The 24576-nt window shown below is 41.6% G+C and overlaps 3 protein-coding genes and 1 long non-coding RNA gene across 14 annotated transcripts in view; 2 read left to right on the top strand and 2 right to left on the bottom strand.

Annotated features, from left to right (window-relative positions):
• SNRNP48 (small nuclear ribonucleoprotein U11/U12 subunit 48) overlaps positions 1–3815 on the top strand; it is a 46496-nt gene extending 42681 nt beyond the window's left edge. For all 4 annotated transcript variants that reach the window (XM_049823936.1, XM_049823937.1, XM_049823935.1 and 1 more), the window contains 4 exons: positions 627–748; positions 1241–1356; positions 2449–2613; positions 3546–3815. In XM_049823936.1, coding sequence (XP_049679893.1) covers positions 627–748; positions 1241–1356; positions 2449–2613; positions 3546–3585 — 443 coding nt within the window. In that variant the 3' untranslated portion in view covers positions 3586–3815. The remainder of the gene's footprint in view (positions 1–626; positions 749–1240; positions 1357–2448; positions 2614–3545) is intronic.
• A 92-nt stretch (positions 3816–3907) lies between these two features.
• On the bottom strand, positions 3908–12420 carry ROPN1L (rhophilin associated tail protein 1 like). 4 transcript variants are annotated; one of them, XM_049823942.1, is made up of 6 exons: positions 12323–12420; positions 10696–10853; positions 8896–9019; positions 8563–8724; positions 6086–6261; positions 3908–4855 (listed from the first exon to the last, which is right to left on the bottom strand). In XM_049823942.1, the coding sequence occupies exons 2-6, from the start codon at positions 10824–10826 to the stop codon at positions 4792–4794; spliced, it is 657 nt and encodes a 218-aa protein (XP_049679899.1). In that variant the 5' UTR covers positions 10827–10853; positions 12323–12420; the 3' UTR covers positions 3908–4791. The 4 variants fall into 4 exon arrangements, with proteins under 4 accessions (XP_049679899.1, XP_049679900.1, XP_049679898.1 ...); XM_049823943.1 differs by lacking the exon at positions 12323–12420 and adding an exon at positions 11971–12050; XM_049823941.1 differs by lacking the exon at positions 12323–12420 and having other exon boundaries at positions 3908–4357; positions 4769–4855; positions 10696–11948.
• Positions 12421–12776: 356 nt separating this feature from the next.
• LOC126048667 (uncharacterized) lies at positions 12777–16762 on the top strand. Its single transcript, XR_007508944.1, has 3 exons — positions 12777–13702; positions 16021–16307; positions 16662–16762. It is a non-coding gene; the product is annotated as an uncharacterized LOC126048667 (long non-coding RNA).
• A 262-nt stretch (positions 16763–17024) lies between these two features.
• The window catches only part of MARCHF6 (membrane associated ring-CH-type finger 6), a 53356-nt gene continuing 45804 nt past the window's right edge, over positions 17025–24576 (bottom strand). For all 5 annotated transcript variants that reach the window (XM_049823927.1, XM_049823929.1, XM_049823930.1 and 2 more), the window contains 3 exons: positions 23105–23237; positions 21955–22090; positions 17025–19660 (listed from right to left, as the gene is read on the bottom strand). In XM_049823927.1, coding sequence (XP_049679884.1) covers positions 19570–19660; positions 21955–22090; positions 23105–23237 — 360 coding nt within the window. In that variant the 3' untranslated portion in view covers positions 17025–19569. The remainder of the gene's footprint in view (positions 19661–21954; positions 22091–23104; positions 23238–24576) is intronic.

Below are 24576 nucleotides of genomic sequence, written 5' to 3'. Positions count from 1 at the left end.
CAGCAAACACTAGTTTGCTATCCTTCATGTTTTCCTTCTGAGAAAGCCTCAGTGCTCTGCTCTGGACACGCCTATTGTGTGTATCTTAGCGGATGGATCTTTTGTCTTTGCTGTAACTGACTTCAGGTTGCTTAATGTTGCCAACTTACTGCGCAGCTTGGAACAGTATTTGTGATAAGAGGTGATGAGATTAAAGATCACTTAAGAGTAAAAGCTGAACAAGAAAGGTTGGCAGTTGGGTGTACTGGACTGAGGCCTCTCATCCCTGTTGAGTCATGCCAGTTTGTACAAAGTGCAACATAAGCATCTGTGTTTATGGCCAGTATTTTGTAGGCATTTGACCAAATCGCAAGCTCATATATTGGTTTGGATCGCTGCTAGGAGACTGAGATGGCATAACAACATTTGCTTGGTGGCTTTTTAGTTTTGTGTAAACAGCCAGCAAGAAGGTTGGAGAGGAAGCTTGTGCCAAATTCATAATAGTTACTAAATACCAGAGAAACTTCAGAAGGAACACAATATATGTTATGTTTCAAGACTTTTAGTACTAAAGCACCAGATCTGCGTACCTTCAGGTGCTAATGTCCTGCTAATGACCATTTGTTTTACTTCCAATTTTTTGCTAGATGATAGTCAGAAAGGTCCGAAGTCCCATCTTGAAATTCTGGCTGAAATGCGAGACTACAAAAGGCGGCGGCAGTCATACAGGGCTAAGAATGTTCATATAACAAAGAAGTCTTACACTGAGGTGAGATCTGAAAATAAAGAGGGGGTTTTTGCACAAAAGGGCTTGTTGTCTATCAGCATAAACAACGATATACCCTTTCAGACAAAGAAAATGTCTCTCTCTCTGCTTCTTGTACCCTGCCTTAATAGAGTTGCAAACTACAGAGGAGTCTTTTTTTTTGGTTTGTCGCAGCAAGTTCCAAATAACAGGAGCATTTCTGACTATGAAATTTTGAATGTGAAAATGCCAGCAAGATACAGTTGACTGTCTGTCGTAAAATGGTGCTATTTAAATTTATGCTGAAATACCTGTTTCTGCAAATAAGACTTTCCGTTCAAACATCTAATGTATAGAGTTTGGGGGTTGTTGGGGTTTTGGTTTGGGTTTTTTTTGTTCTTGTTGGTGTTTGGGGTTTTTTTTGAGATGTTTACCTTCTGCTGTCTAGTTGCTAGTTCAGGCCACTACTGTGACATGCTGCTTTTTGTGTTGTTTTTAATCTATCTTAATCTGCAGGTGATTCGGGATGTGATTGGTGTGCATATGGAAGAACTCAGCAATCACTGGCAGGAGGAGAATAGGCTGGATAATGCAGAGAACTGTGAGGGAGGGAAGTCAAAATCTTCAGGAAGGTACGTCACAGCTGGGAAATTCCTCCGGGATGTCAGCAGCCAGATAGCCTGTAATGTTATCCTATTACCCCTTTCCAATAGGACATACACCAACCTTGGCTGACAGATATGCACAGTTTATTTTATACTAATTCTGTTACACTATCGCTTGAGAAGCTCTCTCTGCATGAAAGATGGGGAAAAACGAATTACTGCCTTTCTTTCAGGGGTAAGGAGGCAAGTTCCAAGGGATCCAGGGGAGCAGGTAGTTTCTGGTGGAGCTGGGGAATGAATAGCACTCCGGTGTCCAAATGCTGCATATATATGTGATAGCTGGGGACAGAAGGACACTTGAAAATACAAGTACACAATTTCTTCCACTTCCCTACCACGTGACAGAAATGCTATGGTAGATATAATTTAAAATACCTCATAGAAAAAGTTTTCATAACTTACTAAATCTGGGGACCCCTTACACTTCTTATCAATGTGAATGCTGCTGTGCTAACTGGGAATGTGGTTTATGTATACATATTTCTTCCTGTGTCAAGCAACATTGCACACTCTTCCAAATGTTTGCCACTGAAATAATGGAATCATGACCTAGTGAGAGTCTATTTGTGCTTCTTCAGGAGATCTCTGAGGTTAACATGGTGTTGAAACAAACTAACTAAAAGATGACACTTGAGCTGTTTGTTTTCAACATTAAAATGGAGGTAAATGTAAAAAACAGAGGAGATCAGGCTTGCTGGGTTCTCTGACTGTAGGTAGCAGCTTAAGGCAGGTGGTTGAAGAGTCAGGGATTTAAAGCAAAAAAGAGAGAACCCCTTCTACTGTCTCCTCTTTCATGAGCAGAGGTGATGAGACTGAGGGGCAGTGTTTGTAAGAAATAACTGGATTAAACAGTGTGCTGAGATGTGCACATGTAAGAGCCTGGACTTGGGGCCTCTTTTGGGAGGTATTGTGTTTCTTAGGGAGATAGAGAGGCTTAATAAGAGGTATGTATGTCCTCTGTCTTACACTGTTAGTAGGTCATTATATTACAAAACTGATACTGAATGCAATAATGACTGTGAAACTTTTTATTGAATAAAATCAATAACTTTTTTCCAGAAAGGAAGACCGTCGGTCAGCTTCAGTGGACTCACGGCAGTCTGGAGGAAGCTGTAAGGATACTGAACGCAGCAGACACAGGAGAGAGGCCAGCAGGAGTCCAAATAAACGAAAACGGAGTCGTGAAAGAGGCAAAGACAGAGATTCTCGGAGAAAAAGAGAGAGGTGAGCATCAATAGTGACAGCTGACTCCTGCTTCTGAATCAGGCAGCCGTAGCCATTGTCTATGAGAATTTAGTGCAGAGAATTAGAGCATCTAGCCCAATTTCAAAGCTAGGCTCATCTCATATACTGTATAACAAGCCAGCGTCACGAGGCTACTGATGCTAAACAGAATGTGCTGTGAGATCAGAAACTGTGATCCAGACTTCAGAATTTACTCTCACATCTGAAAGGTGACACTTCCAACAGCACGCTACAGGATTAGCACAGTACTGTCACAGGCTGTTCTACTCCTTGATCAACGTATGCAGAGGGGGACGTATTGTCCATTTAACCAGCTAAGTGTGCTCATCCTGTCTAATGCTGATTTCTGCTCTAGGTTGCACTGGGACTTAGTCAGTAGAGTTATTTGTTTCACTAATAACATATATATGTATGATCACTTGACTAGCTTTTCCATGGCAGATGCTTCAAAACAATGCTGTTGCTCTTCAGTAGTTCTGGACATACTTTTAGGCAGAAGAAAACAAATCTAGGCCACACCTTCTAATGCCATCAACAAGTGCACATTTGTATCCGCAAGACCATAGGTGTCTGGGACCTGGGTTGGAGCAAAGACTTAAATGCCATGCAGAAGAAATGCTGTGGAAAACTACTGCAGGGATGGGAATGATTGCTTCTCTCAAAATTGGCTTCATTATGCAGTGATGCAATTCATGCTAAATTAATTGCCACTATGGCATTGCATGACAAGGCTTTGCTTAAAACAGCATGGGAAATAAACTGTCTTAAAGTAGTTTACTTTCTTTCCTTAGAAGAGGACATGATTAAATGTAATGAAAGTATTTTATTTTCCAAGTTAGTTTTTTTATCTTCCTTCAGATTCTGTCAGTCTGAGCCTAACAGCCCACACAATGTTTGTGGTTTTGTTTCAGGGATGAAGACAAGTATCACAGCCATAAAAGAAGAAAGTAGAAACAAGAACCTGATTATTTTGTCAGCTTTTCAAAAAATTACTTGTGCAGGAACTACCGTTACTGCTGTTGTGCCAGGGATAGTAACACTTTGTACATAATATTGGTGTTGCATCACAGCTGTGCTTGGAGACAAAAATGGAATCGTGTTAAGGTTTGTCAGGATGCAAGCAGCAATATATACCAGAAAGTGTGTAAATCTGTAACACTAATGCATCTATTCATAAATTATATTGATCTCTCTCATCTGTTTGAGTTCAGTCTGACAAGGCTGAGAATGAAATCTCTGAGAGGCTGTACTGATTTGCCTTCTTGGCCCACAGTTAGTGGGCTCATCCCTGGAGCCGCTAGTATCCTGTCTCTCACCTCAATCATTTCTGCAATTAAGTGTGATTAACTGTCACTACTTTGTCTAGTTCCGATTGATTTAGACTTCTGTACCTACTACAGCTGTTCAACTCAAACCCAAGCTGTGGCAAGCATTACTCACCTACATGACAAATGCAGTAACTTTTCCTATCAGAAAACAAGATGTACTTTAAAACAGATCCTTAATTAGACAAGTCCATCTAAGAATGGGAAAAGAGACTTAAGTTCTGAAAGGGTCCTAATGAGAGGGGGAACAATACAGAACCATTGCAGTCCTTCCTTGAGTTGATGTTTCTTCTACCAGCTCAGCCATAGGGGTCTCATGAAGCTCTCTTGAGTAAGGCTTCGTAAAACTATTTGTTCAGTAGAGTGTGTTCATGCAGACAAGGCAGTCAAAAGACAAGCTGTATTTGTGTAAGAGTCAAAAAAAAGGCAGTGCTAGCAGAAGTGTAATGAGAAATGCACCAATTATAGCTGTACCATCTTCTCTCAATTTAATCCTGTGTTTTACTTTTTTTCTTACAATCAGTCACTTACTTATGAAGTACAGGTAGGAAGATCCATACCAAATACCTTCTACTCGGTGTAAACAGGTGAGTGAAGGTATCACACCCTAGGTGTGAGCATCAGTATTTGGGAGGCAGGAGAACAGAATAACCATGTATTCAGTTAACATCCACTGAAGGGCGATTGCAGGAGTGGGATAAAGAAGTGCCAGAGAAGAGGATCTTGTATTGTAATGTGCAAATATTGGTCCTTTGAACACAAATTATTTTCTTGCCTGTATGTATTTGTTTGTGGTTTTTTCCTCTCACCTGGTGCTGAAGAGTAGACTTGATCAAAACAGTCTTGAGGGCTGGGTCAGAAAGTTTCTAAGCAGCACCATGCCAGTTTGTTGGTCACTGGAAAGGAACAAACCAAATGTTTTAGAACAACACTTTAACATGGTAAATCCTAGTGTGTTGGACAAGATACAACAGAGGTTTATATGAACCACAAGGAAGAGCGGTGTGATTAAAAAGTGGTTCTTACTAAAAATTGTCAATCTGGTAACTGTAATGCCAAAACAAGTCAGCTCATTTGTGTGCTCACGCATTTTTGAGCTCCCATGGATGTGGAGCTGGTAGCAATCTAAGTGTATTGGTTTTGTGTGGCAAGGTTTTGGTAGCGGGGGTGGGGGTGGTTACAGGGGTGGCCTCTGTGAGAAGCTGCTAGAAGCTTCCCCCATGTCTGACAGAGCCAATGCCAGCTGGACCCACCGCTGGCCAAGGCTGAGCCCATCAGCAACAGTGGTAGTGCTTCTGGAAGAACAGATTTAGGAAGGGGGGGAAGAAAAAAACTAAACTGTGCAACTGCAGCTAGAGAGGAGTGAGAAGATGTGAGAGCCCCAGCCCTGCAGACCCCAGGTCAGTGCAGAAGGAGGATGAGGAGATCCTCCAGGCACCGGAGCAGAGATTCCCCTGCAGCCCATGGGGAAGACCCTGGTGAGGCAGGCTGTCCCCCTGCAGCCCAGGGAGGTCCACGGTGGAGCAGATCTCCACCTGCCGCCTGAGGAGGACCCCACACCGGAGCAGGGGGATGCCCAAAGGAGGCTGTGACCCCGTGGGAAGCCCGCGCTGGAGCAGGTTTTCTGGCAGGACTTGTGACCCCGCGGGGGACCCACGCTGGAGCAGGCTGTGCCTGAAGGACTGCAGCCCGTGGGAAGGACTCATGCTGGAGAGGTTTGTGGAGGACTGTCTCCCGTGGGAGGGACCCCACGCTGGAGCAGGGGCCGAGCGCGGAGTCCTCCTCCCCCTGAGGAGGAAGGAGCAGCAGAGACAACGGGTGATGAACTGACCCCAACCCCCATTCCCAGTCCCCCTGCACCACTGCAGGGCGGGTAGGTAGAGAAAATCAGGACTGGAGTTAAGCCTGGGAAGGAGGGAGGGATGGGGGAAGGTGTTTTTAAAATTTGTAATAAATTAAACATCTACAGAAACATCTACACTTTTGATACAACCTTAGTCAGTCTTTACTCCTATCATCATGGCTACGCCCAAAGTGAAGATAGACTATTCACCTGAAATTAAAGGTTTATGGAGAACCCAGAGGTGATCAATACAGTAAAATTCCATGCACGGATTTTTACTTACGCTTGTTCTTTAATTCCGTGGAGGAACGCTTCAGTTTTCTCCTCTGGTATCTCTCCATCGATACTGGCCAAATATGAGTAAAGGAACGAGAACGTTTCGAAGGGAATGCGAGCCGCTCCACCTTCTGGGTCTCTTGTTAATATTTCACAGGCATGTTTCATTGAACTCAGTAAGGACTGCAGGGGATTCAAGAAATGAGAGGAACAGTATCAGAGCCACGAACATCCTTTGCATACCATGACAAAATCCACACTGTAAAGCCACTAAAAGTGAGTGTAAATGAGATGAAGGCTTCATCATCATTACCTAGTTTTCAACCCCAAATTTACCCTCCAGTGCAGGTCCAGGGATGGAAACAGTAACAAAGTTCTAGTAGAGACAGGAGTAAAAAAATACCATAATCCCATCATATTTAAAGATTGCATGGGGTAGTCTGAGCTTTGACTCCAATATGGCCCAATTATTCTGTTCTGCTACTGCAAAAGCTCCAACACCACTATACCTAGTCAGATAGATATATGTGTGTGTTTATTATCTCAATGGATCTAAATGAATTCTCAGCAGCATTTAAGACAGACAAATCTACAAACCCCAGAAAATGTATATGGGTTTGATGATTTTTATTATGATATTAATTTTTAGGAGTGCTGATATTTACTGTTCTCCCTATTTGTATGCAAGTTCCATTTTAGTAGTTAGTAGAAAAGCAAAAAAGCATTTCAAGAATATTTCAGTTTAGTCAAAGCCCAGTAACATCCGAGTTAAAACAAACATGCCTCAAAGTATTGGTTCCAAATCTAATTTGAAAAAATCTTTTATTCAATAGTGTCTACAATCCAGTATCCTACGCTTGCTGAGCTATACAGGGAAACGTGTTAAAATTCAACATTGAGCTTCATTGAGTCAAAGACTGGTTGGATGCCATCAAAACAAAGAAAAAACAAAACAAAACCCAACAGATCCACAGGCCTTTTTTTAACCCACATAGTAATATTTTTTCAAAATTTATCCTTACTTCTTCATTAACAAGCAAGCGATGACTTTGTAAAAAAGATAAGTATTTTCTAACAGTAGGACAGCAATATTTGAAATAAATGCAATACCTGTTCCAGATCTCGAACACAGGCCAGAGAAGTGTCGTTTTATAACCCTTTAACAGTTTTATTCAATGTAATTCCTCCCCAGGAGCCCTCTCTGGGGAAGGAGAGGCACCTGCTTACTTGACAGCAGACTCTACCCTCCGCAGTCTGCTACCCCTCTACTGCCATTCCTCCTCCTGACACTGCAAGCTGCCTCCCTCTCTTACAATGCAGCAAAGTTATTTATTCACATTAATTTTGCCACCTTTGAAAGACAATTTAACAGGCTACCCGTGTGGTCATTTCTCCAAGACTGTAAAAACTCATCAGTGCTTTACAGAAAGATACTTCAGGTGACTGGTGTTCTTAAGTAGTTCATACCTGTCTACTCTTGTATCTATCTTAACTGTGACCTTATTCAACTATGAACACAATTTACAGCTGCAGGAAATGAATGTAAATTTCTTGTGTGTGTCCTCTCTGGTTTAGGAAACTGAAGATTAGGTTTCACTATGTAGAGCTGAAATCCAATCATTCACTTAGTATCTGAAAGGATGAATAGATGGATGTAAATTTAGTCTGTCCAACTGGATCAGAATGATGTTCCTGTGACTGTTTTTGTTTTGATTTTTTTTTTAAATTAGTAATGTTGCTGTTACTTTTTTTAAAATTAAGAGCCCAAATTACAAAATCATGTTGGGAGGGGGATTGGAATCAAGAAATACACAGTTGAAATGAATAAAAATACACACACACACACACACTTGCATCACCAGGACAGGTCAACATTCAGGGCTTCCAGATATTGCAACATTCTCAAAATATTATTTAACATGGATTTTCTTTTTAGTACCCCTTCTTCCCTACTACAGAAATCATTAGAAGTATTATACTTCAGAAGAACATCAGCTTAGTGTGTTTTATAATCTCTCATTCTGTTGAAATGCTCTCCTGAGACTCTATTACTGACATTAAAAGAATTAAATGTAGATTTAGTAACATTAACTGCTTCTGTGAAAATTTAATTGACTACACAATCAATTAAAAATTGATGTTTTAATTTCTCCCTCCAGTTCTCCTCTATGGACATTTACACCGATGCCATAAGCATCATTCCTCTATCATCCTCTCTCTTAAGGTCCAAGCTCCCCGTGGACATGCTTGCTCTTCTACTGCCATCCCACTAAACTGAGGACTCAGCCCTCATTCTGGTTAAGCTCCCTGGACCAAAAGCTGGTGGGGAAGAGGAAGTAAACAGGCAAGCCGCTTTGCCAGCTGCCGCAAAAGCAATCACCATTCCCCAAAGTCCACTTGCATTAATTGTTCTTTGGTCTACCTCATATACGATCATATACGACCGTCTGCATTTGGATACAAGGGCTCCTGCTGTGAACGTACCCCGCCGAGCATGCTGCACCCAAGTGCCAGAACCTTCATCCATTCCACCTCCTCGCCGAAGTCACCCAGCTGCAGGATGGCTTTCAGCTGCTCCTCTGGCAAGCACAAGTGCTTCCATTTTTCCTTCAGTTCTGCAACATTCACCGTGCCTTTGGGAGAAAGCTTTAAAGGGAATCATGGTACCGCAATAAGAACTCTGAAAACCAGAATGAAATTAAGAATGCAGTCTCTCCCCAAAATACATCAAATACTTGACATTCAGTCTCCCCAATCATCCCCAACGCATCAGCATTCCTCAATAGCATCGTACATTTGATAAAGGCCTGTTTGTACCTGTTTGTGCAAGACTTTAAGGAGTCCTGGGGTCAAACCAGCATCTGTTTTCTCTGCTGCTAAAGGCATTTCAATCCTCTCCTTCACAGGAAGGGGCTCGCCTTTTGACAGCGCTGAGAAATACCTAAGTAAATGGGAAGAGCAACACACTTCAATGCCCGTGGCTGCACAGAAGTGAACGCTCGGACAGTTCAGTCAATGAATCCACACGCTCCTGCACAGGAGCGGCAGCATTTGGCTAGCTGCCTGCACACACAACTCCCACCTCCCCGTGCCCAGATACCACCTTTCTTTTTAGCGGAAACCTCAGTCTTTAGACTTCACATGCTCCTTTTTATGACATTCTAATAATTCTGAAGGCATTTAACTTATTTTGTGCGTGATATACTCAGGCCTTCTTGGCAAAGCCAGAGCGTGATTTATTACCATCAGAGTGTGCTTGCAAACCAAAATGCAGGCTTTTCCCATTTTTGATTGAGGAGCACCTGAGGGCTCATTTGCTTAACATTCCCCTCACACACTGCCCGAAAAGCACAACTGGCTATTTATGCTGCAACTCCCTCATCAACCTTTCAGCCTTTCTGCTATTTCTGTCCACTCCGAAATAAAATTTAAGACTAGAGCAGACAGCGAATTAGATGCACATCCTTTTAATTATAAGGCTGCCACAGCCTTAAGAGCAACCACCTCTGCCGTAACTGGCCAGCAATCTGAACCGTGCAAGGAAAACTTAGTTTTCATTCAGTCAGTGGTAGGTCTCATTTAAGGGTCTCTCCACTCATCCTCCCTCGTCTGCCCTGGTCACCCACGTCTGTGCCCAGGCTATCCCATGCTGTGCAAATACGTGCCAAAATGCACAGCAAGCAGCACTGCGGAACTGAGTTAGTGTGACTGTACAGAAATAAATGCACAGTATGTATGTACACGTAACACCTGGGCTATTTTTCAGCTGGATCCATTTGCCCATCTGATTATTCACAGGGTCAAGCACTGAAACACTGACAGCGCATGTGAAACCACAGCTTTGCTCTGCCTTGCATGGCTACCAGGTTCAGACCTTGCTCTGCCCCAGTTCTTCTGCCGCCTGGCTTTGTAAACAGCCTCCCCTCCCTCATGGACACAGAAGGGTGTTTTTCAGTCCCCCCAACTGAGAACATCTCACAGATACCTTTCAAGAGCTTGTCCACACAAACCATAGGACAGGAAAAAGTGATAGTGAGCAGTTGAGGTAAAAGAAAAAAAAGCAGTTAAAGAAGAAACATTTAAACATGTTAAATCAACGTTACAGTGAGAGATTTATTACGGGGAGTATCGCCCAAAAGTTGCAACTTTTCAGGTTCTTTTCCTATTTTAGTAATGTTTAAGGAAACTCCCTAGTTTTGTTCTTGGAAACAAAAAAAAAAAGAAACCTAAGCAAGCTTAAGGATTAGAAAGCTATTTTCTAGGTTTCCTTTAAATTCCAAGAATTAAGTCTCACATGGGGGGGGGGGGGGGGGGGGGGGGAGTTTGGTCTTCAGGACAGAGAAATTAACAACAAAAAAATTAAGATGCATTTTCCTGTATAGAAATCAAACTGTTCCAGAAGTATGCCAGTCCTAAACCTCAATGAAACAGAAAACAAATCAAGTACTACACTGTTTTTAAAACACTTACATGCTGCATTAATGCACAGAAGCGTGTATGCAATAACAAGGTTGGTTTAACATTCAAAGCCAGCTCCACCATACAATAAACAGAAGCAGCGAGATTTTGTGGGTCCATACGCATAGCACTACATCGTTACATGAACGTCATACTTACGCAGCTGCCCACTGCAAAACATCATGAGGTTGAGTCCTAATAGCAGCTTTAGTAAATTGCTTCAGAATATCAGCTAGCTCAGGAGGGATTTTGATCTGCTGAGCACAAAACATGGTTTCTGGAAGAGGCATGGTCCGTTTGTGTTCAGTTACAAGGACCTGAAAGAAAGAATAATCAAACAGCAGCTCACAGATGCAGAAAGTGAATGAAAAACTGCTTGTGGACATGGGGGCCAACAGCGTTTGTACCCAAACTCTCTCCCATCCTACTCGACAGCTGGGGCTACTAAAGAACCAACAGACTTACTTACAGATTACCAAGTTTCTACTGTGTTTACGTATTCAAAAAACGCTGTAGCAAAAAGTTACTAATTTGTGATCCTGGCAGACTTTAAATCAAAAAAATTATAGTGCTGAACAAAACATTCACATGTGCTGCAACTACACATAGCGCTTTGCTCATACAGCTCTAGAGGTAGGTTTGTCTCATTCAGGATGTAACTTATTTGCTGCAAGTTATCCTGTCCCCCAGGATCCAAAAGAAGGGAGAGGCGTAGGTTATTGTATGGTCCTTCTCCCATTACGGCAATGGAGCATGTTTGGTGGGAAGTCCAGGCACTCTCCTCATCTTTTCAAGGACAAACTACAGCCTACTTCAGCTGATTTTAGCAACAAGAGCTGAAAACATATCAGCTGTTTGCAGAAGGGAAAAGCAGTAAAAGTAACAGCATAGAGAAAGGAATCAATGTAACAGCATCCTTTATCCCTTTAGATTTTTTATTTATTTTTTAAGATGAAAATAAGAGGACCTGGCAGGTGGCTTTCCACCCCTATCATATGAATTTTTATTGGAGGGAAAAAAAAAATAAAAAAAAATAATTAAAAGTCAGCGATGGAGGAATGGGACTGCTGTGACTCAAGGCTCCTTTGAGGATCAAACCATGCTTAGAACTTCATTTCTGGAAAAATGCAGACAGGGCACAGCATCTTCATTACTCCAGTGTGGCAAATTTGCATCGGGGACAGACTTCAGAGCGTGCATTTAATTACTACATTGGTCACGCACTTTCAGCAACGATTCAAAAAACGCAGCTCCAGCCGAGGGACTGAAGCTGAAGGCAAGAAGTTGGGGATTTCAGGATAAGGCAGAGAACTGAAAGGCCTTGAGGAAGGAACACACATGCGTCTGCGCGCACCCTTGGGAAGCAGCCAAAGAAAAGAGTAAAAAAACTAATCAGAAAAAGTAGAGAGAAGGGGGGGAAAAAAGGCATGAGACCTGCTTTTCCGTAGTAAGCCATTACTCAGAGAGTCTCAGGGAAGGTCTGGGGGTGGCAGGGACCTCTGGGGATCCCCCGGGCCCCCAGAGCCGGCTGCCCAGCACCCTGTCCGGGCGGTTTTTTAATTTCTCCAAGGATGGAGATCTCCCCAACTTCCCTGGGCAACCTGTGCTGGCTCCCGGTCACCCTGACGATAAATAAAAAGCGTTTCCAGATGTTCGGAGGGAACCTCCCGCACACAAACCGCTGCCCCTCACACCCCCCCCTCCCGCCATACCCACCCTTCCTCTCTCTCACCCCCCCCACCCCACCCCCGTTCCGCTCCCGTTGCCCGTTTTTCCCTTCCCTCACCCCAAACCGGCCCCGGCCGTTCCGGCTACGAAGCCCGAGCCCACAATGGCCGGAGGACGCGGGCCGGGCCGCGGCTGTGGGGAGCACCCAGCCGGCCGAGGCCGCCGCCGCCGCCTCCTCCTCCTCCTCCTCCTCAGCGGCCTCCCCGTCCCCGCCGCCTCACGGCCCCGCTGCCCGGGCAACGCGGGAAGGAGGCCGAGGCCCGCCCGGGGAGGGGGGGGGGGGGGGGGGGGGGGAAGGCTGGGAGGGAGGGCTGTTGGCGACATTCTTCAAAACGCAGGAGGGACAGCTGCCTTCCGGCTCTTTTCGGGAAGTTTCTAGAAAGGCCCGGCCAGAGTTGAAGCCCGTCGGGCAGCTCAGCCCCCCCTCAGCAAACCCCTGTGTGTCGCATCCCCCCCCCACCATGGCGACACTTCCCCTCAGTTCATGTTCCGCCCTGCCTCGGGCTCGCGAAGCGCTGCGGAAGAGGTACAGGGCAACGCGTTCCCTAAAATTACAGGAGCTGCGGCTTCCAAGGACGCCTCAGCCACAGGCGCCTCTCCCGGTCGGCCTCCACAGGCCTGGACGTGGAGGACAGCGGGACGGCCGGGGGACTCTCCCCGCTCCCGCTGCTCCAAACCCGGCCCGACGCGGGCTGAGGCGGCAGCCTGGGCTGGCCCACCGCTCCCAAACGCCACGGAGCCAAGCGCCCTCTCTGCCTCAAAGCCTCCGAGACCTCCGCTCTTCCCGCGGCAGCAGACAAAACCAGCACCGGCGGTAACCTGGATGGCGTCCCTCTGTAAAGACACTAGCGCGTCTCTTCCTTATAAAGCAGCGTCCCCTCCAAAGTGGGCTGTGAGGTTACCGAGTGCTCAGGTGAACATCATCCTAGGATTATCCGCTCTGGAAAGCCTTCATCACTCTGGAAAGCCTTCATCGCTCCGCAGACGCGGAGGCAGGTGCAGCACGCTTGAAACAGGCCAAACAGTTACTGCAAAAGAACACAGTCTGACCTGAAGCCAGCTCTGCTTAATCCACGTTACGTCCCCGCTGATGAACTTTTAAGGCCGCGCAGGGCAAAGATAAAACGGTGGTCTCTGGAAAACCAAAAGCATGCATTATAACAGCTGTTGAATCTTTCATAAACAGTGAATACTCTGCGTAGGCTACACGGCAAGTATTGGGCCTCAAAATACTTCAGAGATGCCTGCAACTACATGAAAACAGCAAGCTTCTGACATAGCACGACATACCCCTTCTTTAAATGGGTAGACGCTTTAAAACAATTAAGAACTCTATAGCAAAATATACCTGTAGCAAAACATTATCCTGCAGGGGTTTACAGAATGGAATTTAATTAATTTCACAATGCAGTTTTTCAAAGGTGTCTCAGGATAACAGGTAAGTGGCAAGTTTCATATTTTCTTTCAGACACAGTCCTTGGACACACTTGGAACTACCCTAAAAATGCTCAAAAAGTAAAGGTCATACCCTCAATGCTTCCTGCTATTCAGTCCAGCACAGCTAAATCACGCATAAAGCTGCCAGACCAAATTATGAGAAACAGCAGCACGTAGGTGGAAAGTTTTTCTATGAGTGTTTAATGAAAAACTGTGTGTTCTTAAAACATGTTATTTTATATGAATTGCAAACTGGTGGAAAAAGCAAAAGGCTAAAACTTTCATGCAATAGTGAAAAATCACTGGAAAATAGCAGACCAATTAATCACGTGCTGCTCCAGAACATGCTTAATCTATAAAGGCTTGACTAAATTGATCTTTGTATAAATGCTTACACGTAACAAAAATTAACAAGACATACTGCATCAAGTAATAAAAAAACCTCTGGGGGATGTGCTGCTTGCTCCTTGCAGAAAGAGGAGCATGGGCACTGCTCTCCTCTCTCCTTTGACCCCAGCTGCCCGGAGATCATCATGTATTTAACTGGGGGGGGGGGGGAAGGGGACAGGGACGGGGACATGACACAACACACAGGCTGGAACAGGGTGACAAAAACCTGCAGTGACATGAGTTATGATCATCCTTACTACAGAGTCTCCTGGTTTATAAGCAGAACCAGATGTACCGCACATTTTCTACTCATTACTCCTCTGTTAACTACACAAAGTATGTGCATAATTACTCATGTTGTTTTCAGTTTGGCATATTGGGATATCAAGTCCTTTTTAAAAGGTCAGGGAACTCTTATTTTTAGCTAAAAGGAGCATGCTTCTCACATGTAATTACACTAAAACATCGGCTTAAACTTTACTGTAATTCATGGATAGAAAAGAGAAGACTAAGACAGCATAACAAATAATAAAGAATGGAATTACCTCTGAGATAGTTGGTGAGTAAAATTAAGATCAAGAGGTAGGTGAGGGAGGGAGGCTTCAGTTTTGAGGGTTGGTGGTGTGACAACAGTTGTTATAAAATTACAAGCAGGTTAATGCAAGGTAGTTTAAGAAAACTCTGGATTATGCAGGTAATGCGGCCATTAGGTCAACAAATCCCTTCAATGAGGAAGAAAAAGAGATCACAGAAAGGCAGAGTGAGAGGGACGTTGATGGGTCACGTTCAGAATCTTGGCCCAAAGTTACAAAGGTAGTAAGGCCTGAACAATTTACTTTAAGAAAAAGCTGATCAAACTCTATGAAAACACAGGTAGTAACTACACCAAGTGTAGCTTCAGTGGAAGAAGTAACTCAGATTCTTCCCAGACACTGAGTACTTCCCCCCATGCATTTTACCAATTACTGTTACATAGAGAGCATTTAAAAGTATATCCATGGACCTAATTGTTGCTTTATAGCAGCATTACCTGATTTCAAGCTTCAAAATTCTGCTGCTGCTTCCACAACTCCTGGTCACGACTAGCCAAAATATTCCCTGTATGTTGCATTCTAATGCAGCGGCATTTTCAGATCCAGGATATCCCTTACCGAACTTCACCGGGTCATTAACGGAATTTCCATCTGCTGAATGTGGCACACCAACGCAGATCTTCACTGGTTAGGTTCTAATAAATAAATTCTATTCAACATAAATAAATAAAGCTTTGTAGTGTTCTCTATTTTTGTAAACAACAAGGAAGTATCTTCTCTCTAGGTAAAACTAGTGTTGTTTTCCGGGAACAGAAACGCTCCCCAAAAGCCAAGCGATTTAACATAAACCAGACAAGTAGCATTAAGTATGTCGAGTCATCCCCCCCTGATGTCAGACAACACCAGATATGTTTGATTTCTCCTTATACAGAGCTGGGGGGGGGGGGGGGGCGGAAGGCACCTATGCTGCTTTGGTGCTGGCCACTACTCAACAAGTAAGAGGTAACAGCAAGTGAGCATATAAGCAGCAAAACTGATCTGCAGAGTTGTGAAATGATCTTGCCATCGCTCCATCCCTCAGTATTATACTGAATTGAAAACATTCAGTTTATTTTGGAACAGTATTTGACCTTTAGAAATACCACCTTCTAAAAATTCCCATTATTGAGTTACTGATTTGGGCATATCATTTCTCAATTTATGGTGACTTCTAAATGAAGCACTTAAAACCAGAAGCATAGCTTGTCTGGAATAATCATAGACTTAAGATTGCTGTTAACTATGCAATTCTTTAGTTCCAGTTAATCTAATTAAGAACTGAAATATCAGAGTAAGAGAGCTCTAACGTACCATTAAGCTTTGTAAAAATTGTTTCCTTATCTGTTTCAGAGGACAGCTTCCTTTTTTTTTCCATCCTAAACTTCATCATACTACCAAGATTCAGTTCCCTGCTCAATGTTTTTATTGTCTGTATCATCATTTCTGCTAAGAACTCCACTCATTGCTCAGGCTGTACAGTGCCCATCCACAAGGGAAGCAGAGCAAGAACACCGACCCTGCCACAAAGAATTTCCAATCTATATGTAGACAAACGGACAGGCAGTGGAGTACGAGGAAACAAAATGACACTGATCAGCACACCAGGCAGTGGAATCAACAAACCAGTCATTCGTGCTTTGTAAGGTAAAGGGCTTTTTACAGAGTTCTCCGAAGAATACTGGGGCTGCTGTGCAGATTTGTACGCAGACCTTTGCTCAAGCTTAGGGGAAAGCAAGGAAAAAAGTTAACGCACTCAGCTGAGAAGTGATGTGAATACTGTAATTGGTGCTGGGAGCTGGCATCTTACCAAGGAAGTTACTGACAGAAAATAGTTACAGGTTCTTGAGGGCCCTCAGAAACGAAAACAAGTAACTTAGGCTTTACCCAGTGGAGAAGGGGGAGTCGGAGGAAGGATGCAGAGTTTTAACTATTTTTAATCAATATAAAATCATCTGTGTAAAAACCAGTCAGAGCCATGTTGCAATTAATTTCTTTCAGTGTGCACAAGATAGCTACAGAGCCATCTGACAGTTCTTGGGTGAAGGTCTGTAGAACTACCATCAGCATTAGATTCTTACCATCGCAAAAGGGACACAATTAAGCCAGTACGCATCTCCAACCCCCCCCGTTCAAGACCCAAGGTCAGCACAAATTGTGGTGAAAGCACGCACACACACAGAATTTCTCCCACTTGAAGAGTAATGCAAGATCACTGCATGCTGTATTACTCTAGCACAGGTGGAAGCCACTGGTACAGAGCTCGTCAGCTGTCTTGGTAACAGCCAGTTACTTCACTTACACTCAAGTTTCTATGCCAGAGGAGTACACACAGCACAATAAGGCAAACTATTAAAATTTAAGCAATAAAAAAAGTAGTGTTATTTAATTCTTGTTCTATACAACCTCCATCTTCTTTCCCAAAACACAGGTGAAAATAAGGAGATGAGATTTTTCTGAAAGTTCACAATGGACAGTTTCAAAAACAAACTTCACTTCGCCCTGGATCTGTAAAGCAGTGCAAAAACAAGGACAACAGTTTGATTTGAAACAAGTTCTCCATAACAAAGAGCGAATACAGATAATGTAAGCTACATTAAAAAAGCTACAGTACACATTACATGACTGGCCCGATTTGAGTTTTTTGTCATGACTTGTAAAATAACAGTAATAAGAAACAGCACAAAGGCTTTTTCTTAATAAATTTTAATGTTAAGACCAGTTTGTCTGGATAAAAACACAAAGTTACAAGAACCACACTACTGCAAATTCTGCATGATGCACAGTAGTGCTCGCAATATTTGAGTGGCAAGACCATTTTGGAACTGTTTACGAAAGATAGGTCAAAGAGAATCTTGGCATCAGTAAGAACATATGTTACCAGTAAATTTAATATTGTGAAAATATCTCTGTCCCACAATGTACACCACTGTAAGTAGTCAAATGCAATATTTATGCACATCAAAAATATATGGGGCGAATACTTGATTTAGCATTTAGTCAGCAACAGTGAATGAGAGAGAAATATTTTGGCTGTCTTTTCTATGATGTCATTTCACTGGAAATTTCCTAGTAAATCCCTGCAAAGGGTAATATTTGTGGTTCAAAACCATCAGGACAACAGTAATTCTGTAAAACAGCAGTTTCTGACCTCCTGATAGTGACAGCCCAATCCCCCTGCCACTAGATTCAAATCCATTTGGCTTGTGCTCACTGCCTTAGAACATGAGTCCAGACACCAAAAAAATGAACTACCACCATCACAGCCTGGACCACATTAGCTCAAAACACATCAGATCAGAGATGCAACATCAATAAAAGGAGATGACACTCTCAAAGCACCTGCCAGATTCTCAAGTATTAATTATATACACATATGGTTAAGTACAGAATACTGAAGGACAGTGTACTGAGTAGCAAGTTAAATGTTCCATCAATTTTCTGATTACTGCAATGGATACTCACATTTCCCCCATTTAATCTAGGAAATATACTGCAACCTAAGCATGTGATTTGATGCTACTTAAAGCTTTGCGATACTGTTACGTATTTTCTTTAAAATATCTACATAAAAAAACCCCAAACATTACTGCAAAATAACTCTATCTACATATAGAAATAACACAGACTTGATTTGGTGGCTCTTGTGTGACTGTGTCCTTGCAAAGAAATCTGCTAACTTTTCCTTGCCTGTTTAATAGCATATGTATTTCCCTGCCTCACAGGCAATAAACGGTATATGATGAATCACTTCCTTAATATTATTCCTGTAAAAATTCACAGTGACCAATTCTGAAACAAAAGAGATTTTTCTGTTGTTGTTGTGGGTCCTTTTTTTTTTTTTTTTTTTTTAAAGTAATTGTGCAATATAAAATTCATACCACAATTTGCAACTTTGGTAACTTACAGAAAAAAAGATTTCAAGTTCTTTAATTAAGGAGCACGTCAGAATGTTGCTTACACTATGCTCTTTGTTTCTGTGCAAACACATCAGATAAGGTTCATCCCTCCTTGAGGTCCTGAAAAATTCTGTTATTGATAAGAAATTGGCTACAACTTAAGTTGTGAACCTATCTAATTTTCCTTGGTACCTTTAAATGCTTCCATCACCTAGCCTTAGTAAAGTTTTTACTTACTATTTCAATTCAGGAAATCCTGATTCCCAAAGTCAACCCCCCACCCCTCAACCAAACAGAAAAACCCAGCTGAGCCTCAACAAGTATATCTGAATTCTCAGAAGAGGAAATATTTTCTTGATTTAACAGCAACTGTACAATATTACAAACTCAGACACATGAAAAACAATCAGGCAATAGAAAAATGTACAACAGCTTTGGTGTTATACAAAATAATAAAAAAGACTTGACAGCAAGATACATAGTTCATTATGTTCTCACCACAGCCACTTCATTGCTGACTCTAAGACAGTTATTTACTTTTGATATTCTCTGTGTGGCCCTTCCACTCATGAAAAATCATACTATATTACTACAATAAGAACTGTTATGAACACCATAAAGTAGCTCCAAATTTTATAAAAACATCTTGCCTCTTCGCACTATTGCTTTGTGGCACATTGTCAACAGAACAGCAGTCCAAAATAAAGTGACAACTAGATTTAATAAATTAATATACTTTTTTAAAGATGTACAATGCACATTCTTTTTAATCCAAGGTTTTAGGGTGTCAGGATACTTCTATTTACACATATACAGACCTCAGACAGCATTGATAACATCAGAAAATGCAGATAAGGAACAGAGCCTTAACTGCCATCTGGATGCTACTAACAGAAGCCAAAACACTGCTGAGAGTATTACTGGGAGAGATATCCGAAGACTGAAGAAGAGTCTATGAAAAAAAGGACGTGTAAAGGCAAAGGGGAGGTCAAGATGTTTAATATGACCATCTATTCTTGTGAAGACTGAGGTGGAGTTGTGGATGTGCCTTGTTTACCAGACTTTCGTTCGTAATTCACAAGTCGTTGCCCAACAAGGTACCTGGGATTATAGTGAAAACAGAGAGGAGTTAACAAAAGTTAATACAATACTGTAACACAAAATCCACTCTGTCTCCTTTGCTGCAGAAGTAGCTGTTTGATTTCAATAAAAGTTATACTACAAGTGATCCTCCACCCCTAAGTGGTCTTCAACCATCCTCATCTCTTTTCTCAACATTCAGGCATTTCATAATGGAATACAGGCGCTACAGGTTTGTGTTCACAGCCTTAACTTTGGTAGCCATACAATTCAGACATACACAAGCTGAATGAAGACATGAAATATAAAGAGTGTATTTGCATTATTTATATACCCAGCCCCTTTGCTGGATGATACTTTTAAAAGCATCTTCGCAGTGTCTGTTTGAGCCACTGCCACTTGAACATCTGGAAAAACAACTCGGATACAAACCCAAAAGGAGTGCTAACGAGGTTCTAAGTTCAAAAAAGAATCTGCCACAATGCAGAACATGCATTGGGTAAGATTAAGAGAGGCTCAGCAAACATATCCAATGAAAAACACTCCGGTTGAAAAAAGTAAATATTGTAAAGAAGCACTTTTACTGTAGCTCAATCTTTCTTAAAGGGAGAGAAAATATCCTCACGCTACTCCATGACAAGCTTAAGGACTGCGAGATTCCTTTATTTAAATTCTGTTTCAACATCTCACCCTCTCATCAGCTTTGCAGTTTTCCTACCTTTCACGCTATTCCTTACTTCCTCTATCATTGTTTCACACTCCTACTTTTTTGCTATCTAAATTTCTTTCCATGCTTCCTACTCATATGCTAGTTCTGCCTGTAGAAGAGCCATATACGCCTATGAATTCTTCCCCTGAAACCTGCCATTTCCTTTAGAAGCTTTTTCACCACCACTCCTCCTCTCATGGTACCGTAACCAACCAACCATCACACATTTCTTCTAAGTGTCTTTGTGACATTCTAGAATGTCACAAAAACTTCTATATGGTTTTGAAATTTGTTACATGAAAGATTTAATTAACCTACTGGCTAGCATGACTACATTTGCTTACTTCCTGAAATTAGATCATTAAGTTGTACAAAATTCTTGTCTACAAGGATGGTTATAACATCTAGTAAGTTCATTTAATATCAAAGTAATTTTCACTTAGATATATTTTCACAGCTTTGTATACTGTTTACATGCCTTATGTACACAAGAAAGCAACATGTAACATTAATGCAACTTGCAATTCAATACACGTTCTGCCTGAAAAATACTAACGTTTAACTCAAAACCCATTTGTAACTATAGATACCAGCTACACATACTACAGTAGGCCAAATACTACAGAACATGTTATGAAGGCAGGTAGGGAACAGGATTTAAATCAGCTGATCAAATAAGAGCTGCTAAAATAAAAATTGATCTGCTGACAGTTTAATTTTAGTTACAACTCTCTTAATATTTCTAGAGCCTATTAATTTCACATTTACACCAAACACAATGTATCAGTCACTTCCTAACATTTAAGGTTCAAAGAAGTTTATTTTAGGTTTGACTCCTTTTGCGGTCAGTGGAAAGCAAAACTGTTCTAGGGTAACTCAGGACACGAACACAACAAACTCATTTACTCCTTTTCAATACAAAAGAAGCCTAGTTGCTGCAGTCCAAAACTTATTTTTCTAAATAACCAAGACATAATGTAATTAGGGTAACATAAAAAATAAGGTAATAAGATAACACAAAAAAAGCTTCAAAACTAAGCAGGATAACTAGAAAAAACTCTGGGAAAATTAGTATTTTATCAGGCATCTGGGTAATACAGAGTAATAATTACTGAAAACATCAGAAAACAGTACAAAATTTGGTAAGGACAAACTATCCAATCAACTGAACATTCTTTAACAGTTTAATTGGACTAACAAGTAGAAAGAATAACAGTTATGCAGAAAAGGTTGAAGAAATGGTTTTTAAGCAGTAGATTGAGACATGATTTGACTTCCAGATATGTCATAATCATTATGTTCACTTGTCCTTCACCACTACAGAAGGTGAGACAAGCAATCAGCTTCACTTGTGGTAGAACACATTCAAGTTGTATGTAGGGGAGTGTCTTCCATTTGTAAAGACAGTCTATTTCTGTGTTTATCTACCCGAACCACAGATAAAACATTTGCCAAGAATGGTTGAGGTTTGCCTCAGAGGGTCAGTTGTCTAGAAAGCTTCTTAAAAACCTTTTTAGCCCGAAGTACCTACAACACCTGAATTCAGTCTGAAGTTGTTATCACAATTTAAAGTGGAAAAATTAAAAACCCCACACTATATACTCACTTGTCATTTTTAATGTGTTCATAAAGGCGCTTGAACTGGCGGACTTGGAAGGAGAGAATTCCCATCAAAACCACCACCATAAGCAGAAAAGGATAAATCCGTCGCTGAACTAGGTTTTGCATTTCAGCAGTAACTCCTACAAAACAAGACACAACCCTCACATAATCTAACATTGCTAAAGTAACACACTCATTTCTTCTTCTGTATCTGCTTCTAGACTTTTTGTTATACTGTAACTTCAGTAGAAGGGCTGTGAAATAAACAACATATCCCTTTAGGTCAGAGATCCAACATGACGGCTGCTGTTCTTTTTTTTCATGTGAAGCATTAAAGCTGAAAGTTTTCCATTAACACAGTGAAAATCCACAGTAAAAAAACCCTGGGCCTACCAGCTCTTCTTGCTTATTGACTTCTGTATACCTCATATCAGAGAAAAGTTGACACTATAAATACCTGCATTCAAGTGAGAGGTTGAAGAATAAAATGGGACTTCTTGAACATGTTGGTAACATCAAAACTAACTAGCAAAAGACAACTATCAATGAAAAAGCACATCAACCCTGCTTCTAAAAAAAAAATTTCCCTCAATTATGAGAAGATAGGAAAGTCTAAAAAAAACCCAATACCACCAAACCCAAACCAAAAACCCAACACCCAATATTTACAGTTTACATTTTATTACTGAACGAAAACCTCAAAACTGAACCAGTACTTTCACCTGTTCTAAGCTTCCTTTAGAACCTGACAAGTCAGAAAAGATGTCCACAGCTCAGTATAGCCCTTAAAGAGAGACTAAAATTAAATGTTGGTTGTCCAAAGAAGTGAATTAACTATCCCTTTCCCAAACTAGCTAGATACCTATATTTCTGCTGTTAGATATTATGCAGTCCCATTCTCTTGATGTATTCTGCACTATAGTTCATTAAAAAGATAGTCAGAATAACGTATTGCATTTCTCAAAAAAATCCTAAACTTTTAAGATGATACAACAATCCTTAAGCATTTACATTTGCTGGCAGAACAGTGGGGGGTTGTTGTTTGTTGTTTGTTTGTTTTAAATAACCTAGAGCTTCAAGTTTTATTTCCACAGATATATTTACATTGCTCTAAACCATTAGATGATAAATAGGTATTGTCAACGTATACATACCTAATAAAGGCACAACACCAGAAGCTATGATGTATGGTACACACAGGGAAAGTAACAGAACAGAGATTACAGGTGCTGCCAGTTTACGGATTATGAAGTGTAAATCAATGTTACGAATCCCATTTGCATATACCTAAGAAGAAGAAGTTAGAAGTAGAATGAATCAATCAAGAAAGCCATGCTTTGCGCTTACAGTAATAATTACAAGGTTTTACACAAGTCTCCTTATGAGAGGAAACAGGTGTTCCCAACTTGCAGAAAACAGTGATGGCCACAGTCAAAGAAGGAAAAACTCTGTGCCAATCTACATCATGAGGGTTCCAGGACATCATTTAAATAGTGCCCAGGAGAGCAACTTAATCTGGAATAGTGTTGTGATTTGGTTGTAGGAGTGCAAGAGACCAGCTGAAAGATCATTAATTAATGCTGTGGATGGTGGTTCTGTGGGTGACCTGGGATCGCTCTGTGCTGTTAACTTGCTGAAAGAGGATCCTGTGTATGCTAACAGAGCAAATCTATTAAATTTGGTAACACGGGCAGAAAATAGGATCTTGTTTTGTACTTGGTTGGGCAGACCAGAGCCTCTGCACATGAAGTCTGTGCCTGAAGACAGAGCCTCCACAATTCTTGAGTTGCTGCGGCTACTACCAGGGGCTAAGGTCTTAACACGACTAATCATAAGAAAAGACCGGTTTCAAATGGCTACCACAAACAGCTAGACGATGGCCTCCGTCCCACAGCCTGGATGTAACCTTCTCTAAGGATGGTTCAGGAGAGCCTGTGTATAACAAACAGGCCCAGAGAGAGCATTCAAACTGCAAGGAAGAGCTGCGGTATGCATCAAAAGGTACTCGCAGAACTAAGACTACATTTCTCCAGTGTGACACCTAAAGCAATCAGGAAACTTTAATAACTGGGGCTACACGCTACACTTAATCAAGAGAGCCACCTTTTGTACAGAGGTCAGGGCACACATCACAGCCATTACATACAGTGCAGGGCTGAAAAGTTACTTTCAGACAAACAACTGAGATACCTCATTGAGACGACAAGCATAGGGCTTAAAGGTTATAATCAAGAAAAAAAATACTTCTGTCAAAGAAAGCAACAGGCCGTGTGACTCAGAAGTGCTCACAGAAACTGTTCTGTCTTGTCTTGCTTAATAATCAAAGGGGAATGGAAATGGTGTCTTTCATATGCACTCATCTACGAATGTGGTAATCTCTACAGCTCTGGAGAAGGCAGAAATTCTCTGTTCTTGAGTGGTGGGCACAAATAACGTCCAGTATTTGGAAACATGTGAATTCACCTGAAGAAATAATGATCTTTCTCACTTTAATAGAAACCTGATATACATTTATGCAGGACTTTCTTGATTTCAGATTTATGAGGTTTATTTTTGTTTTATTGCTAAGTGTACCTAAATGGATTAAGCTACACAATTTAAAAGGATTCTACAAGACTAGTTGAGT

Source organism: Accipiter gentilis, chromosome 20 (assembly GCF_929443795.1).
Source record: "Accipiter gentilis chromosome 20, bAccGen1.1, whole genome shotgun sequence".
Lineage (NCBI taxonomy): Eukaryota > Metazoa > Chordata > Aves > Accipitriformes > Accipitridae > Astur > Astur gentilis.
This window is presented reverse-complemented; position numbering and strand designations above follow the sequence as displayed.

Bases quoted from the DNA above. Each gene is read 5' to 3' on its own strand.
- ROPN1L (XM_049823940.1), bottom strand. From the start codon at position 10,922: ATGTCCACAAGCAGTTTTTCATTCACTTTCTGCATCTGTGAGCTGCTG. The intron at 8,725-8,895 runs GTACAAACAGGC...TTCCCTTTAAAG, and splicing joins TTAAAGTCTTGCACAAACAG to CTTTCTCCCAAAGGCACGGT. The intron at 4,856-6,085 runs GTAAGTAAAAAT...GTTCCTTTCCAG, and splicing joins CACGGAATTAAAGAACAAGC to TGACCAACAAACTGGCATGG.